The sequence below is a fragment of the Mya arenaria genome, chromosome 2 (genome assembly GCF_026914265.1).
Source record: "Mya arenaria isolate MELC-2E11 chromosome 2, ASM2691426v1".
In the NCBI taxonomy this organism is placed as follows: domain Eukaryota; kingdom Metazoa; phylum Mollusca; class Bivalvia; order Myida; family Myidae; genus Mya; species Mya arenaria.
This window is the reverse complement of record NC_069123.1, coordinates 61,454,521-61,470,453: the sequence shown is the minus strand read 5'-3', so window position 1 is coordinate 61,470,453 and position 15,933 is coordinate 61,454,521. Positions and strand designations below refer to the sequence as shown.

Sequence of the window (15,933 nt, the reverse complement as noted above, 5' to 3'; positions counted from 1 at the left end):
ATATATGACAGGTGAGCGATTCAGGGCCATTTGGCCCTCTTGTTTGTTTTTTTTTGGGGGTGGGGGGCGGGGCAGGCACAGGGGGGCCCCTAAATCTGCTCTTGGTAATTACTGGTCCCAGACATGATCCTATTATTAGGGAATTGTTATTGTCGAGATTGAACTAAATGTACATTATTATGAAAGGCTAATATGTCATTCCTTTAGTAGATGGTAAAGGTCAATATTTAAATCCTCATTGATCTTTAGAATAAGCTATGGTCAAACAAGAATGTAATTCATTAATGGACATTTTGAAATAAGCAGGACGTGAACATTTTGGATTTTCGCTTTGTGTGGACTGCCATAGTGAGATAAGGTAGGATTTGCTTTTACCTAGTCACTGCAGTCATCACTAAATACTTAAGTTTTAAGTTATTCGACTGAGAAAACATGTATCTTAACTCCATTGACTGTTTGGTATAAATTGTATTTGAATGTTATTGTAGAATGCCTTAAATAGAAACAGATAGTTGATAGTTAATCGGTACACAAGGATCTAAGTCACTAAATATATATAGACACATTAAATGTTTTTGTATACATGTATGCATAATTATGCAAAGTAGCCAACTAGTATGCTTTTGGTCAGTGACGTTATTTTATTCTGAAACCAACCAACCAATTACTGTTTGGAAACGTCAGGTTGATGAGTGACGTAAGAATTGGTATGGTAATTGCCATATGAATACATCTAAACTAAAGGCATTCAATGTTATTTTGCCCATCATAAAGATGAAAACATTAACTTTAACAATTAAATGCTTTATTTACATTTATATGTTAAAGAATGAAATAACTTTTTGTGTTTCCATATATCACTATATATAGGTAATGTGTGAAGTACTTTTATTAAAATGAACAATTGTTCCCATCTGTGCATCAAGACGTCACATAGATTGGACTCTAAAATATGGCCCTTCTGTCCTTTGATATTGTTTTAAAAGTATTTAATATGATATTTCAATTCAATTCTAAGAATTTTACTTGAAAATATATCATAATATATATTTAATAATACATATAAGGCAAATACGTTGAAAAATTTATTTAAATATCATGTAGAGTTATGGCAATTCTAATGATAAAAATGAAACATCTTTATTTGAAAAAGTGTTTTATAATAACATTGATGTGAAATATCTTCTTAAATAAGAACATCCACATGCAATATTATAATATCATAAAGAGTTTAATTTAAAGATATACAGAAAAAAATTCATTAAGATATTCAAATTCTGAAAAAGCAATGGACATTCCAAATGAATAGCAAGCAGTAGGAGACAAAAGTGACAATATGGCCAAAAAGTGTATCAAAATACAAAAGGGTACGTGTAACTACACATACATGTGTACCTATAATACAAAGGCTAACTACACATGAATGTGTATCATGAATGTGTATCCATAATACAAAAGGTAACCACACATTTATGTGTAATCAGAATACAAAAGGTAACCACACTTTTATGTGTAATCAGAATACAAAAGGTACCCACACATTTATGTTTAATCAGAATACAAAAGGTACCCACTCATTTATGTTTAATCAGAATACAAAAGGTACCCACACATTTATGTGTAATCAAAATACAAAAGGTACCCACACATTTATGTGTAATCAGAATACAAAAGGTAACCACACTTTTATGTGTAATCAGAATACAAAGGGTAATTTCATCTTAAGGTGTATCCAGAACTCTTGGTATCAAGAATCATCAACAGATTTATTGATTGTAATTTGAACACATCATTACATGATGTTTATTTTCATACTTTGGATATAAACATCATTTATGACAGGCTATGTATAGAATTAAACTAGATTTATTTTAATTTTATCAGCTGTGATAATACAAATGGTAACAACACTAAAAGGTGATCCAGAATACAAAGGTAACTACACCTTAAGATATTCCAGCATAGAAAGCTAACTTCATCAAAATGTGTACCATGAATACACAGGGTAACTACACCAAATGGTGATCCAAAATATAAAAGGTAACTACACCAAAAGCTGTACCCAGGATAAAAACGGGTAACTTCACCAAAATGTGTACCCAGACTACAAAGGGTGACTACATTAAAAGGTGATCCATAATACAAAAGCTAACTATACCAAAATGTGTACCCAGAAAACAAAGGTTACTACACTAAAAGGTGTACCCAGAATACAAAGGGTAACTACACATTAAGAACATCCAGCATTCAAAGGTAACTACACCAATAGGTGTACCTAGAATGCAAGGGTAACTAGATCTACATCAAAAAGTGTAACAAGAATGCAAGGGTAACTACACCCAAAAGTGTACCCGGAATACAAAAGGGTAACTTCACCAAAAGCTGTACCCAGGATAAAAAGGGGTAACTTCACCAAAATGTGTACCCAGAATACAAAAGGGTAACTACACTTAAAGGTGATCCCAGATACAAAAAGTGACTGTACCAAATGGTGTATGCAGAATTAAAAAAAAATATATTTATGGTTGCTCTTGAATGACAAACTCTTAAATGAATTTATGTATACAAGTAGATGCAATCCCATTATTTGATTTATGAAGTGTTATACATGTAAAATACTACTTATGCCAAACTACTGTATGTGTATATGAAAACAAAGTTATTATTTTGTTGCTGATATAATAGGAGCACTGAATGACGGCAATGGTGTTATTTTTTCAGCCATTACATCTGAAGGATTCTACCATCTAGCTGATACATCATGTCTGTTGAGAAGCAGCCAATGGGAAGTAAGTTGTCTTGCTTATATTCACCAAGTGAATTTCCAATGAAGTGCATTTTTTTTTAAATGAACTTCACTAATCACATCTAAGAAAAGGCTCCTCATGCTCTCAGCAATTTGGCATATACCTAAACATATCATGGAATCACTACAGAAGAGGGGAGGGGGCTCATACACACAGCATCGATACATGTAAAGTTTACATTGGTTTCATTTCAAATGCTGTCAAATCATAGCTTCAAAGCATGCTTGCAAGAACTGCCCGGTGACTCTCTGAAGAGATGAAACTGACTGTAATGACCAGTTTTGTTACCGATAAAGGAGCTCAGACAGTATCCTTCATTTATGATCATTTATGTTAACTATTTTTAAATGATATCACCACATTAAACATCATGGTTTAAATGAAAAAGTTAAAAAATCATAGTCATGCATAACTTTATGGTTTATAGCACAAATCTGCAATAACTGAAATGCTAATGCACCAGTCAATTGTAACCACGGCCTGCAAATCCGGGGGGATAGGCGGGAAATGGGCCGTGTTTTTGCCTTCCAGGTGGCCCCGCAGTGCTGGTGGATGAATGTGGTGGTTTTGGTTTCGCGCTGAAAATAGCGGGGGGGGGGGCGTGGTTAAAATTGACTGGTGCATAATGCCTTTAAATGACCCAAGAATCAAAATAATATCCATCATTTATGAGTATTTGTTGTTTAAGTTGCTGTTGCTCCCTTAGAATAGATTTGTTTAATTTCAATGCATGAACTATAACTATTGTTCCTCTCCTCCTCATATACAGCTTTACTTAAATGGTGTAACTGAACTACAACACAGGCCTTTGAAACCGGGCCTACAACTTTCCTGAAAATTGACCTAGCTGAAAGTATTGAATAATATAAAAATGTGTAAAACAAGCAATGTTAAGGGTCAAGTGTAAGAATTTTCGGTCACATGCAAAATTAATTCAAATCATGTAAATTATACATGCATGACCATGTTCTTGAAAGACAACCTATAGTGCGTAAATAAATACTATCTACCACTAACTGACATATGCATTCATTTGCCTTTTATGTGTATGCTAGCTCAGTTGAAGGATACGTAATTTTGCAATTTCAAAATTATTTATATTGATGGCCATGTTTAAATGCATATTTTTTTAATAAATGCTGTAGAGCAAGACTTTAGTCAGGTCCAGTGTTGATTGGCATTATGTGCCGTTTCATATTCAGTAGAATGTATCTACACCTGTTTCAGTGGAGCTGCAGCCAACAGGGCTACCAGCAAGCCTCACGTACCTCCAGGACCTGGATCAGATCACCATCAAGCAGAAGATTGAGATGCTTGAAGGTAGGACAGCTGATGTTGCAATATTGTATGACCATTCCTGACCACATATCACAAAATAGTAATTAATTTAATTAGGTTCAGTTTCACTTTGAAGATAGCTATCAGCTGATAATAATTCTTGAATACCAGAAAAGCATTGACAAAATAACAATCATGGGGACACACTCATCAGATCTATTGGGTCTATAAGATTAAAGGTGACCACCCATACCGTTACACTGTGTCCTCAACCGTGAACTATTAAAGGGGTACTTTGCTTTTGGGATTTCATTGAATCCAACAGAATCTGTTATTGATTCCTATTCACAGATGGCTCCTATGACGAGTGTATATTGCTCAAACTTGGTGCTCTTGTTTATATTTCTTTCTCTTCATATTTTAGTGCTGACTGGATTTGAGACAAGGAACCGGTATGCTGTTTTAAACAAAGAAGGGCAGCAAATCTTCTTTGTCCAAGAAGGTAAAAACCCTCTAAAAGGATAAATCTTAAACATAAGCAATGTTAGGTTTGGTCATAATGTTTTCATTTAATCATGATTGCAGACTTCTTTACAATCATTTCTATTGAAACTTGCTGACAGCTGTATATATTTAGACTTGCTGACAGCTGTATCTATTGAGACTTGCTGATAGCTGTATCTATTGAGACTTGCTGATAGTTGCATCTATTGAGACTTGCTGACAGCTGTATTTATTAAGAATTGCTGTTGGCTGTTTATATTGAGACTTGCTGACAGCTGTATTTATTAAGAATTGCTGTTGGCTGTTTATATTGAGACTTGCTGACAGCTGTATCTATTGAGACTTGGTGACAGTTGTATCTATTGAGACTTGCTGATAGCTGTATCTATTGAGACTTGCTGACAGCTGTATCTATTGAGATTGCTGACAGCTGTATCTTTTGAGATTTGCTGATAGCTGTATCTATTGAGACTTGGTGACAGTTGTATCTATTAAGACTTGCTGATAGCTGTATCTATTGAGATTGCTGACAGCTGTAACTATTGAGACTTGCTGATAGCTGTATCTATTGAGATTGCTGACAGCTGTATCTATTGAGACTTGCTGATAGCTGTATCTATTAAGACTTGCTGACAGCTGTATCTATTGAGATTGCTGACAGCTGTAACTATTGAGACTTGCTGATAGCTGTATCTATTGAGACTTGGTGACAGTTGTATCTATTGAGAATTGCTGATAGCTGTATCTATTGAGACTTGCTGACAGCTGTATCTATTGAGATTGCTGACAGTTGTATCTATTGAGAATTGCTGATAGCTGTATCTATTGAGACTTGATGACAGTTGTATCTATTGAGATTGCTGACAGCTGTATCTATTGAGAATTGCTGACAGCTGTATCTATTGAGACTTGGTGACAGTTGTATCTATTGAGAATTGCTGATAGCTGTATCTATTGAGAATTGCTGACAGCTGTATACATTAAGACTTGCTGACAGTTGTATCTATTGAGACTTGGTGACAGCTGTATCTATTGAGAATTGCTGATAGCTGTATCTATTGAGAATTGCTGATAGCTGTATCTATTGAGAATTGCTGATAGCTGTATCTATTGAGAATTGCTGACAGTTGTATCCATTGAGAATTGCTGATAGCTGTATCTATTGAGAATTGCTGACAGCTGTATACATTAAGACTTGCTGACAGCTGTGTCTATTGAGAATTGCTGACAGCTGTATCTATTGAGACTTGGTGACAGTTGTATCTATTGAGAATTGCTGATAGCTGTATCTATTGAGACTTGGTGACAGCTGTATCTATTAAGACTTGCTGATAGCTGTATCTATTGAGAATTGCTGATAGCTGTATCTATTGAGAATTGCTGATAGCTGTATCTATTGAGAATTGCTGACAGCTGTATACATTAAGACTTGCTGACAGCTGTGTCTATTGAGAATTGCTGACAGCTGTATCTATTGAGACTTAGTGACAGTTGTATCTATTGAGAATTGCTGATAGCTGTATCTATTGAGAATTGCTGACAGCTGTATACATTAAGACTTGCTGACAGTTGTATCTATTGAGATTTCCTGACAGCTGTTTCTATTAAGACTTGCAGAAGGCTGTATCTATTGAGATTTGCAGCCAGTTGTATGTATTAAGTCTTGCTGACAGCTGTTTCTATTAAGACTTGGTGACAGTTGTATCTATTGAGAATTGCTGACAGCTGTATACATTAAGACTTGCTGACAGTTGTATCTATTGAGATTTCCTGACAGCTGTTTCTATTAAGACTTGCAGAAGGCTGTATCTATTGAGATTTGCAGCCAGTTGTATGTATTAAGTCTTGCTGACAGTTGTATCTAATGAGACTTGGTGACAGTTGTATCTATTGAGAATTGCTGACAGCTGTATCTATTGAGACTTGGTGACAGTTGTATCTATTGAGAATTGCTGATAGCTGTATCTATTGAGAATTGCTGACAGCTGTATACATTAAGACTTGCTGACAGCTGTGTCTATTGAGATTTCCTGACAGCTGTTTCTATTAAGACTTGCAGAAGGCTGTATCTATCGAGATTTGCAGCCAGTTGTATGTATTAAGTCTTGCTGACAGCTGTTTCTATTAAGACTTGCTGAAAGCTGTATCTATTGAGACTTGCTAAAAGCTGTATCTATTGAGACTTGCTGAAAGCTGTATCTATTGAGACTTGCTGAAAGCTGTATCTATTGAGACTTGCTGAAAGCTGTATCTATTGAGACTTGCTGAAAGCTGTATCTATTGAGATTGCTGACAGCTGTATCTATTGAGACTTGCTGACAGCTGAATATATTGAGATTGCTGACAGTTGTATCTATTGAGAATTGCTGACAGCTGTATCTATTGAGACTTGCTGGCAGCTGTATCTATTGAGAATTGCTGACAGCTGTATGTATTGAGACTTGCTGATAGCTGTATCTATTGAGAATTGCTGACAGCTGTATGTATTGAGACTTGCTGATAGCTGTATTTATTGAGACTTGCTGACAGCTGTATCTATTGAGAATTGCTGACAGCTGTATCTATTGAGACTTGCTGGCAGCTGTATCTTTTGAGAATTGCTGACAGCTGTATGTATTGAGACTTGCTGATAGCTGTATCTATTGAGACTTGATGACAGCTGTATCTATTGAGACTTGCTGATAGCTGTATCTATTGAAAATTGCTGACAGCTGTATACATTAAGACTTGCTGACAGCTGTGTCTATTGAGACTTCCTGACAGCTGTTTCTATTAAGACTTGCAGAAAGCTGTATCTATTGAGATTTGCAGCCAGTTGTATGTATTAAGTCCTGCTGACAGATGTTTCTATTAAGACTTGCTGAAAGCTGTATCTATTGAGACTTGCTGGCAGCTGTATCTATTGAGAATTGCTGACAGCTGTATGTATTGAGACTTGCTGATAGCTGTATCTATTGAGAATTGCTGACAGCTGTATGTATTGAGACTTGCTGATAGCTGTATCTATTGAGAATTGCTGACAGCTGTATCTATTGAGACTTGCTGAAAGGTGTATTTATTGAGACTTGCTGACAGGTGTATCTGTTGAGAATTGCTGACAGCTGTATCTATTGAGAATTGCTGACAGCTTTATCTACTGAGACTTGCTGACAGCTGTATCTATTGAGACTTGCTGATAGCTGTATATATTGAGACTTGTTGACAGTTGTATCTAATGAGACTTGCTGATAGCTGTATATATTGAGACTTGCTGACAGCTGTATCTATTGAGACTTGCTGACAGCTGTATCTATTGAGACCTGTTGACAGTTGTATCTAATGAGACTTGCTGACAGCTGTATCTATTCGAACTTGCTGATAGGTGTCAGTTGAGACTTGCTTATAGCTGTTTCTATTGAGATTTGCTTAAAGTTGTTTCTATTGAGACTTGCTGATACCTGTATCTATTTAGACTTGATTACAGCTGTTTCTATTGCAACTTGCGTACAGCTGTTTCTGTTCAGACTTGCTGACAGCTGTTTCTATTGAGACTTACTGGTAGCTGATTATTTTAAGACTTACTGACAGCTGATCCTATTGAGAATTGCTGACAGCTGATAGTATTGAGCCTTACTGACAGCTGATCCTATTAAGACTGACTGACAGCTGATAGTATTGAGCCTTACTGACAGCTGATCCAATTGGTATCCTGATAGCTGTTTCTGTTGAGACTTTCAGAAAGCTGACCATTAAAATACTTGCTGACAGCTGTCTTTATTGAGACCTTCTTATGGCTGATTTAATGGTTAAGACATTTTTTGACACATGTTTTATTACAGAGTCGAGCCTTTGTGAGCGATGCTTCTGTGCTCCAAACCGTGGTTTCCAGCTCCACATGACTGACAACAATTCACAGGTAGCAATTCATCATGAACAGTTGGAAAGTCATTTGTTTATGTTCCTGTTGATATTTTTATCAGAATAAAACCTTCCTTTTACCTACATTCGAAATATTTCCCATATGAAAGAATCCTTGATCACATTGTCATTTTATTTTAGTTGATTAACGTGTTGATGCTCAAATTTTAACCCCGGCTTTGTTAATATATTACCATATTATAATTATGTAAGTCTACGAAAATGATGTTTCTGTAAAAAAAATTAATTAAAATGTACAACTCAAAAAAGTTACTTTTAAAGTCTTTTCTTCTCAACTAAAACATGATTTTTTTTATACAAAATATTTGCTAAATTTATGTACCCGGTAGTAGGTGGGTACATATTTCTAACTCATGAAGACTTCCATAAAAGGTCCCTTTTCTTGATGCCACCACTGGGACCAGTCCAGTGGCAGCATTCAACACTGCTTAATTTCACCTAGATAGTTCAGCTCCTGACTCACAACAATGAAATCTTGATACAAACTATTCAGAAATGTAGTTGTGGTAGTGATTTCCGTGAAATTATGGCTAAAATGTTATCGGTGAAGTGCATATAATTTTGCTTCAGAGGTAAATTCTCAGACAAAACACAGACTTGTTGCTTACATACATGCTCCATTATCAGGAAGTTGTGCGGATGTCGCGGGAGTTCAAGTTTTGTATGGGTTGTTGCTGGTGTGGTGGCGGCTGCTGTCAAATGGAGATTGTTGTTGAGTCGCCAGTCGGCAGGGTTTTAGGCAAAATCAGAACAGGGTTTGTATATTGAATATATGGATTGTTTTATATTCAAAAACATGATAAGAAATTCTCTAACTCATTCTTTTATATTTCTTATGTTAAACTTCATTTAGGAAGGCAATCTTCTTATCTTGGTAAATGGAAGGGATTTTGTGACACTGCTCTGGTTGTTACTTTAGTTTAGCTTTAAGTCCTTTAATTTTAGTTTCATATTTTAAGTGTTTTAAAACTTAAACTAGTATTACTTAAATTGACAGGATGAGAGTGTTGTCGTGGTCAGCGTCTTACTCAAGAGCTTGTGGGTTAGAACTTTACAAAGGGAACTTTCTCAGTGCCTTTTAAAATGGACACCAGAACTGGTGGACCGCACCTCAGAAAACAAACCCAGGCATGCTTTTACAGGCTTCAATCTTTTGTCACAATCGAGCTAAAGACTAAACTATAGTGACGTAAATTGCCATATTTTGTTTTTTGCAGGACTTCAAAGTGGAAGGCGCACGTACAGGTGTATGACGCTACTGACAAGCATGTGTTCACGATCTGGGGAATGTGTTGTCCATGCCAGACACCCTGCTGTAAAGAAGATCTCAACTTCCCAGTATGTAACAGGGTTTTGCTCCTCAATTTCAAGCGAACAGAGAAAATCACTTTGAGAAAGCTGAAATAAGTACCGGTGATAGTCAACATTTTAATAATTATGATTTTCAAGAAGACTGGAATTTAAGTACGCATTTTTAGCTAAATTCAGTCCGATGACATTCATCCAATGCAACTTTTAACAAGCATACATAACAGCTTTTGAATACATACTTCAAATACATTTTACTAAAAAAGTCTTTATGAAGAACACGAACAGTAGAAATTGTCCAGCATGTGTACCTGTTTGACCTTTAATTACACTTATACAACAATTGATTGGTATGATTGATCTGTATACATGCAGTCACTCAGCTAAAGATATTTAATTTAACCTACTAATAATATTAAAACTATGGTATTTTGCAATTAGCACTTCTCATGTCATTGAGGCACTGCGATAATCCATGCCTGAAGTTCATCAGCTATTATTGTAAACTTTTCAAGGACCAAAGGCTTGTAGAAATTTGTTTAAACAGTGAGGCTGCTGAAAATATGACTTGTTTAATACTGAAATCAATGATATATTGTGTTTATTTTGGTAACTTACTTTCCAAACAATGATTAATTATCACAGGACAAGTGTTATGACTAAAGGAATTCTGTTACTTTTGTTTTATTTTTCCATTATATTAACTCTTGAATGTTTATTATTCTCCTCTCTTGTTTTGGAAAAGGGAACTGGTTTACCTTGCAATGTTGCATTACCTATGTCCATATGTGGTCCCCTTAACTCCTTGTATCTTTGGCCACATTGTATGTGTACATGTTCTATTCATTAAGAACTCCCAGGTTCATGGTCATGGTCACGATATTCTGGTCATTGGTTAGAGCCTGGCACTTCTCCTACACCTACATGTATTAAATTACCGGTATATTCATGAATCTTTTTCCACAAATTAAGGCAACATCCTGTTTGAATTTGGCTAGCTTAAGGTCAAGGTCACTTTGATGGCTCCATTTATGTCTGCTTCATGTCTCTTACATGGACAGGTTTATACTACGTACAGGATATCAATGGTTTCATGTACAACTCATCAAATAAATATTCAGAACCTATGGTAGAACCTCACTGTGTCAAGCCCTCAAGGTCAAGGTCAATGTACTAGCTCATATGGTTTAAAAAGCCCTGACTTTATGTTCATTTCATATTTTGTACACTACGTATCACACCATTAATCCATCATGGTGGTGGGCAGAACAAATGCTGAAACTTCAGCTGCTCAGAGTTAATGTCACAATGCAATGTCTTACATATTTCTTACCCCTTTGATATTGAATGATCCTTGACCATAAAGTTGATGTGCAAATCCCCAGATTCCTTAAGTGTTTCGATGTGTTCCTAGTTGGGGCAGGAATTTAACTGTCATACAAACTTGGCAAAGTATTTTGTACATCGAAACATGGCTAGAAGTTTAATCTAAGGAGAATATGAGAGACAATAAAGTGATATAAATATATTTTATATTGCACATTGTTTATAAATATATATAAAAATAAAATATGCATAAAAAAATATTTCATTAATTTAAACTAATACTGGTAGTACATTATTTCCAAATGGGCAGATATAATGTCACTGCAAAATATATATATTGTTATTTTAACTATTTCCCACCTTTTAGATCACAACCCCAGATTTAAGTCAGCGAGTTGGCAATATTGCTCGGGAGTGGCGAGGATGTTTTGTTGATTGCTGCACAGATGCTGACACCCTGAGGCTTGAATGTATGTACCTACTTTATAGTAGTTAGATTTATAACGGTCTTTATTATAAAGAACAGTGGAGTAAGCAAAATCGAAATTCTTAATATGGCCTAAAATTAACCTTAAAAATAGGCTTAATTACCAAGTGTAAGAGCATACTTCAAATGCATGATTGCAAAGTGTCTGGAATGTGTTGGTCTAATTCTAAGGCAACTTTGATGGTATCTTACTTTCATGACGTTTTTGTACTATTAGTTTTTAAAAAATGCTATCAACACTTCCATTAATGCCTTCAACACATGCCAGATGTGGTCAGATGTTCAGTTAGCCACTGAAAACACATTGGGCCGATGGTTCAGAACTTTGTTAAAGTTAAGAATGTTTCTAGTGACATCTTTGATAACTTTTTAAGGTGCTCTGTTTTGTACAATGCTCATAAAGATGAAATGCTTACATATGAAACAGGTGTCTCGAACCTTAATTACTAGAAATTCTGCCATTCACACGTGAGTCCAGTTTAGTTCCAGAAGGGTAAAAATTTGAAAGTTAACGATGATGACATTAACATTGATTGTTTACTTAAACATTTGGCTCATATTATTATAAATGTTTAAGTGAGTCTAAGCTATTTTTTTACCACTATTTTTCTGTTTTCAGTTCCTGTTGACATGACTCTGGATTGTAAAATGCTCCTCACTGGTGCCGCCTTCATGATTGTAAGTAGGAAATGTTTTGCCCTGAACACAGAATCAAATTTCGTGATTTAATTCTTGCATAAAAATGATTGCATGTACATGTTTTTTTATTATTGTCAGTGATGTATTTTCTTGGTTGATGTTTTAAAAAGTTGTTATAGACATCTTATAATACCCAGCATTTTATGTGTTCTATACTTCATAGAAGTATGGCAAATAGATACAACTTTTGTGGGGAAGGTTCACAAATGTAATGTGTTTCTTTTCTGGTCATTTTCAGGAATATTACATTTTTGAGATGGAGAAAAATGGCAACGGTCAATAGAGTTTACACTGCAGAAAAAGTGGTCACACAAGTTTATCACAAAATCAGACTAGATTGCTTGGTATTTGTTTATGCAAATTCTTGAATATTTTGAATACTAGTATATAAAAATTCTTAAATATTTTGAATTTATTGCATAATTACTGTTTGATTATTATTATTGGGAATAATAAGCCAATTGGTACTGTCTGATAATGTGTGATTTTTGGGGGGAAGGGGAAAAGCACTTTCAGTTTGTTGTTTAGGTACATTTCACATGAATATCTCAAGAATTATTTATTTTGGAATGTAAAGTGTAGGGAGAAGGTTCAAACATGGTGTCTGTATTTCTGATAAGCACAACAAATAAAAACCAGTGTTGGAATTGATGTATCAATTGTATGGCTTTACACACCACAATCCATTTGAACTGGCGGGAATTTCATCTATATTTTCTTCTAGTTAGTTGTCATCAAACAAACAAAAAAACTCTATAGCTCGACTATTCGAAAAAAAAGGAGGCTATACTTCTCACCCTTGTGTCTGCATCAGTGACCGGTTAAATTTAGGGCGAGTTTGCACCAATACTCTTCATTTAATTCACATAATTCCTCACATAGTTGTTCAGGATCGTCATTAAACAAGGTTACATAACTCCATATTATCCTAAATGCAAATTATGGCCCCTGATTTATTTAAGAACTTTAGTTCAAGTTACTTGATATATAGGAATAGTTTATGGACATCTTTCATTGAACTGCATTTGGGGCCCCTAGGGTCAAGGTAACTGTTTCTTAAATCAGAAAAATGGTTGGTACTGAATAACTGTAGTTAAGGTCAACATATTGTGACCAAACTTGCTATATATGAAGAGTTTATACAGACATTTCATGGGGTTGTATTTGGGGCCCCAAGAGTCAAGGTCATTGTTACCAAAAATAGAAAAATGGTTACTACTGAATAACTTAAGTTGAGTTGACATATTGTGACCAAACTTGGTTTGTAGGAAAAATATATGTAGGAGTTCCATGAGATTGCATTTGGGGCCCTATGGTCAAGGTTAAGGTCTCTTTGACTTAAAATAGGAAAAAACAGTTGAAACTGAATCTCACAACAAAAGCTAAAATTCTGACATTCATTAAAAACCTGGTTTCGTTGCATATCACGTTTACGAAGTCTCAATTCTAAGTTAATCAGACTCAATACTCAAAACTGTAAACCTAAATTTTGTTTTTACTTGCTTTTCAGCACAGCATTGATAGCTAAAAAGCAAAACTAATTATCACACCTGAACGTTTCAGAATCTTTTTTTTTTTTTTGAATATATATATATTTTTTTTATGCTTTTCTGAGTTAAATTCTTAACTTAAGACTTGGGACTGTTTGTAAACATTGACACTGGTGTTTAAAACAACTAAATAAACTAAAAATATCCCTGCAGTATTGGTAACAAAATGCTCAATGCCATTACCACATTGTTTTTATATTTTATTTAATTTGTATATATCTTTTATGTATATGTAATTACAAATAAAGAAACATAATCTTTTGAAGTCTTTCTTTTCTTTATTTTTCAAATTCTGAAATTCTGCAACAAAACTCATAAATGACCAACACACTATCCTAATGACAAAACAATACTCATTTTCTTCAAACAGACTTTGTAACATAGGAACAATATACACCAAAACGGCACTAGAATGTGTGACCAAGCCCATACCTAGAGATGAAGCGAGTAATGTCATCTTGAATTTGATCTTTGATCAACTGACTTCAAAAGCATTACAGGTAATCTACTGGAGAGTATTTTGATGATGTGGTGGCTGTCTGGATGTGTGTCACAAAGTTTGACCCCGAGAAATCTCCAAGCTGGTCAAGCAGGGATTTTGACTAAACTTTACAGGAATGATACTTACCAAGCATTGTTGTGCATTAACATTGGCATGTTCTGCTTGGGTAATATTTCACAGAGTTATGGCCTTTTGTTTTTTACATAAAGTGCTAATGGAGTATGAAGTTTTTTCACCTGAAATCTCAAACTGCAAAACCTTGACCATTGACCTACTGATCTAGCAATCAACAAGAGCCCTGCGGGTGAGCACCAACAGGAGTCTGATTTATTTCAGTTAAAAAAGGGCAGAGCTAAGAGCATTGTGCATACGGTCTCTGGTAGCATGTACACCAAGTTTCATTTCAATATTATATTGACTGGTTTTTTAGTTATGCATCACTGTGTGGATAAGGGCCCCTAAAGAAATCATCTTCAAGTTTCAATCATTTCAATTCAAAACTGTTCTGATACCGTAAAAACTATTTCATTTGCTAAATTGTTTAATGCCAAAAATGCAATTTTGCCACAGAGTTATGGTTCTTGAAATGTGCATCAGTTCAATAATTGCTCAGTCTTTCAACTTTCACTCACTTTTCATATCAAGGGAAACAATTTGGTCACAGTGGGTAACAGTTATGATTCTTATATTACACAAAGTCTCAATGGGATCTATTGATAATTCAAGTTTCCTTTTATTTTTGAACAAACTTTTTAGGTTGTGATAAAAAATAAATTCATTTAATTGAATTTTTATACATTTAATACATTTTTGTAAACATAACATGTAAATTTAAAAAGGACTATAAATCATTTCCAATAGAGGTGGTTGGTCAGTCAGAAGACATTGTCCAATTGATAACAAGAGTACACTTGAGCCTAAGGTCCTCAAACTTAGCAGAGGTTGTTATGGCCAGCAGATGATCCCTCTTCATTTTGAGGTCAAAGGTCATAGTGACCTTGAACACAAATTGCTTGTGCATTAGATAACTAGAATATGCTTGGACCTACTGCTCTCAAAGTTTGTCATGACCAGCAGACCCCTATTTCTTTTAAGGTCACAGGTTAGGGTCATGGTGAACTTGGACACACTGTGATGAAGTTTGTAGTTGATATCTTTTTTATAGTTACTAAGAAAAAAACAAAACTGTGGAAGGAGACTTTAACTTAAAAATTAGATTGTTGTTTTTGGAAACAAAAACAGATGTCTCCCCCATGCTTGTCTGATTCTATTTCACGACATTTTAATAATGTTGGTAGATATGGAGTGGAGTGTGGGTGTTGTGTTTATGAGGTAGACAGTTCACCAAAGTTTCATGAAAATCCTACAAGGGGTTTAGGAGATATGGAAGCGATATGAAATCAATGGCTCAAACCTCCGACCTTAAACTGTGACCTTGAGCCAGTGCACCTGGAGTGTGGGTTCTTCATGTCATTTAAATGTGGATAATACATTACACAAGTTTTAAGAAAATACTCGGAGCGGACATGAAATCTATGACTCAAACCTAGATCT

At 35.0% G+C, this 15,933-nt stretch overlaps 1 protein-coding gene across 1 annotated transcript; it reads left to right on the top strand.

Annotated features, from left to right (window-relative positions):
- The first annotated feature begins 243 nt into the window (after positions 1 to 243).
- On the top strand, positions 244 to 14,050 carry LOC128225109 (phospholipid scramblase 2-like). Its single transcript, XM_052935138.1, has 10 exons — positions 244 to 358; positions 2,722 to 2,789; positions 4,035 to 4,127; positions 4,510 to 4,587; positions 8,408 to 8,484; positions 9,135 to 9,262; positions 9,725 to 9,845; positions 11,509 to 11,611; positions 12,248 to 12,306; positions 12,566 to 14,050. The coding sequence occupies exons 2-10, from the start codon at positions 2,762 to 2,764 to the stop codon at positions 12,608 to 12,610; spliced, it is 732 nt and encodes a 243-aa protein (XP_052791098.1). The 5' UTR covers positions 244 to 358; positions 2,722 to 2,761; the 3' UTR covers positions 12,611 to 14,050.
- Positions 14,051 to 15,933: the final 1,883 nt, after the last annotated feature.

Bases quoted from the DNA above. Each gene is read 5' to 3' on its own strand.
- LOC128225109 (XM_052935138.1), top strand. From the start codon at position 2,762: ATGTCTGTTGAGAAGCAGCCAATGGGAA. The intron at 2,790-4,034 runs GTAAGTTGTCTT...CACCTGTTTCAG, and splicing joins TGAGAAGCAGCCAATGGGAA to TGGAGCTGCAGCCAACAGGG. The intron at 8,485-9,134 runs GTAGCAATTCAT...CTCCATTATCAG, and splicing joins TGACTGACAACAATTCACAG to GAAGTTGTGCGGATGTCGCG.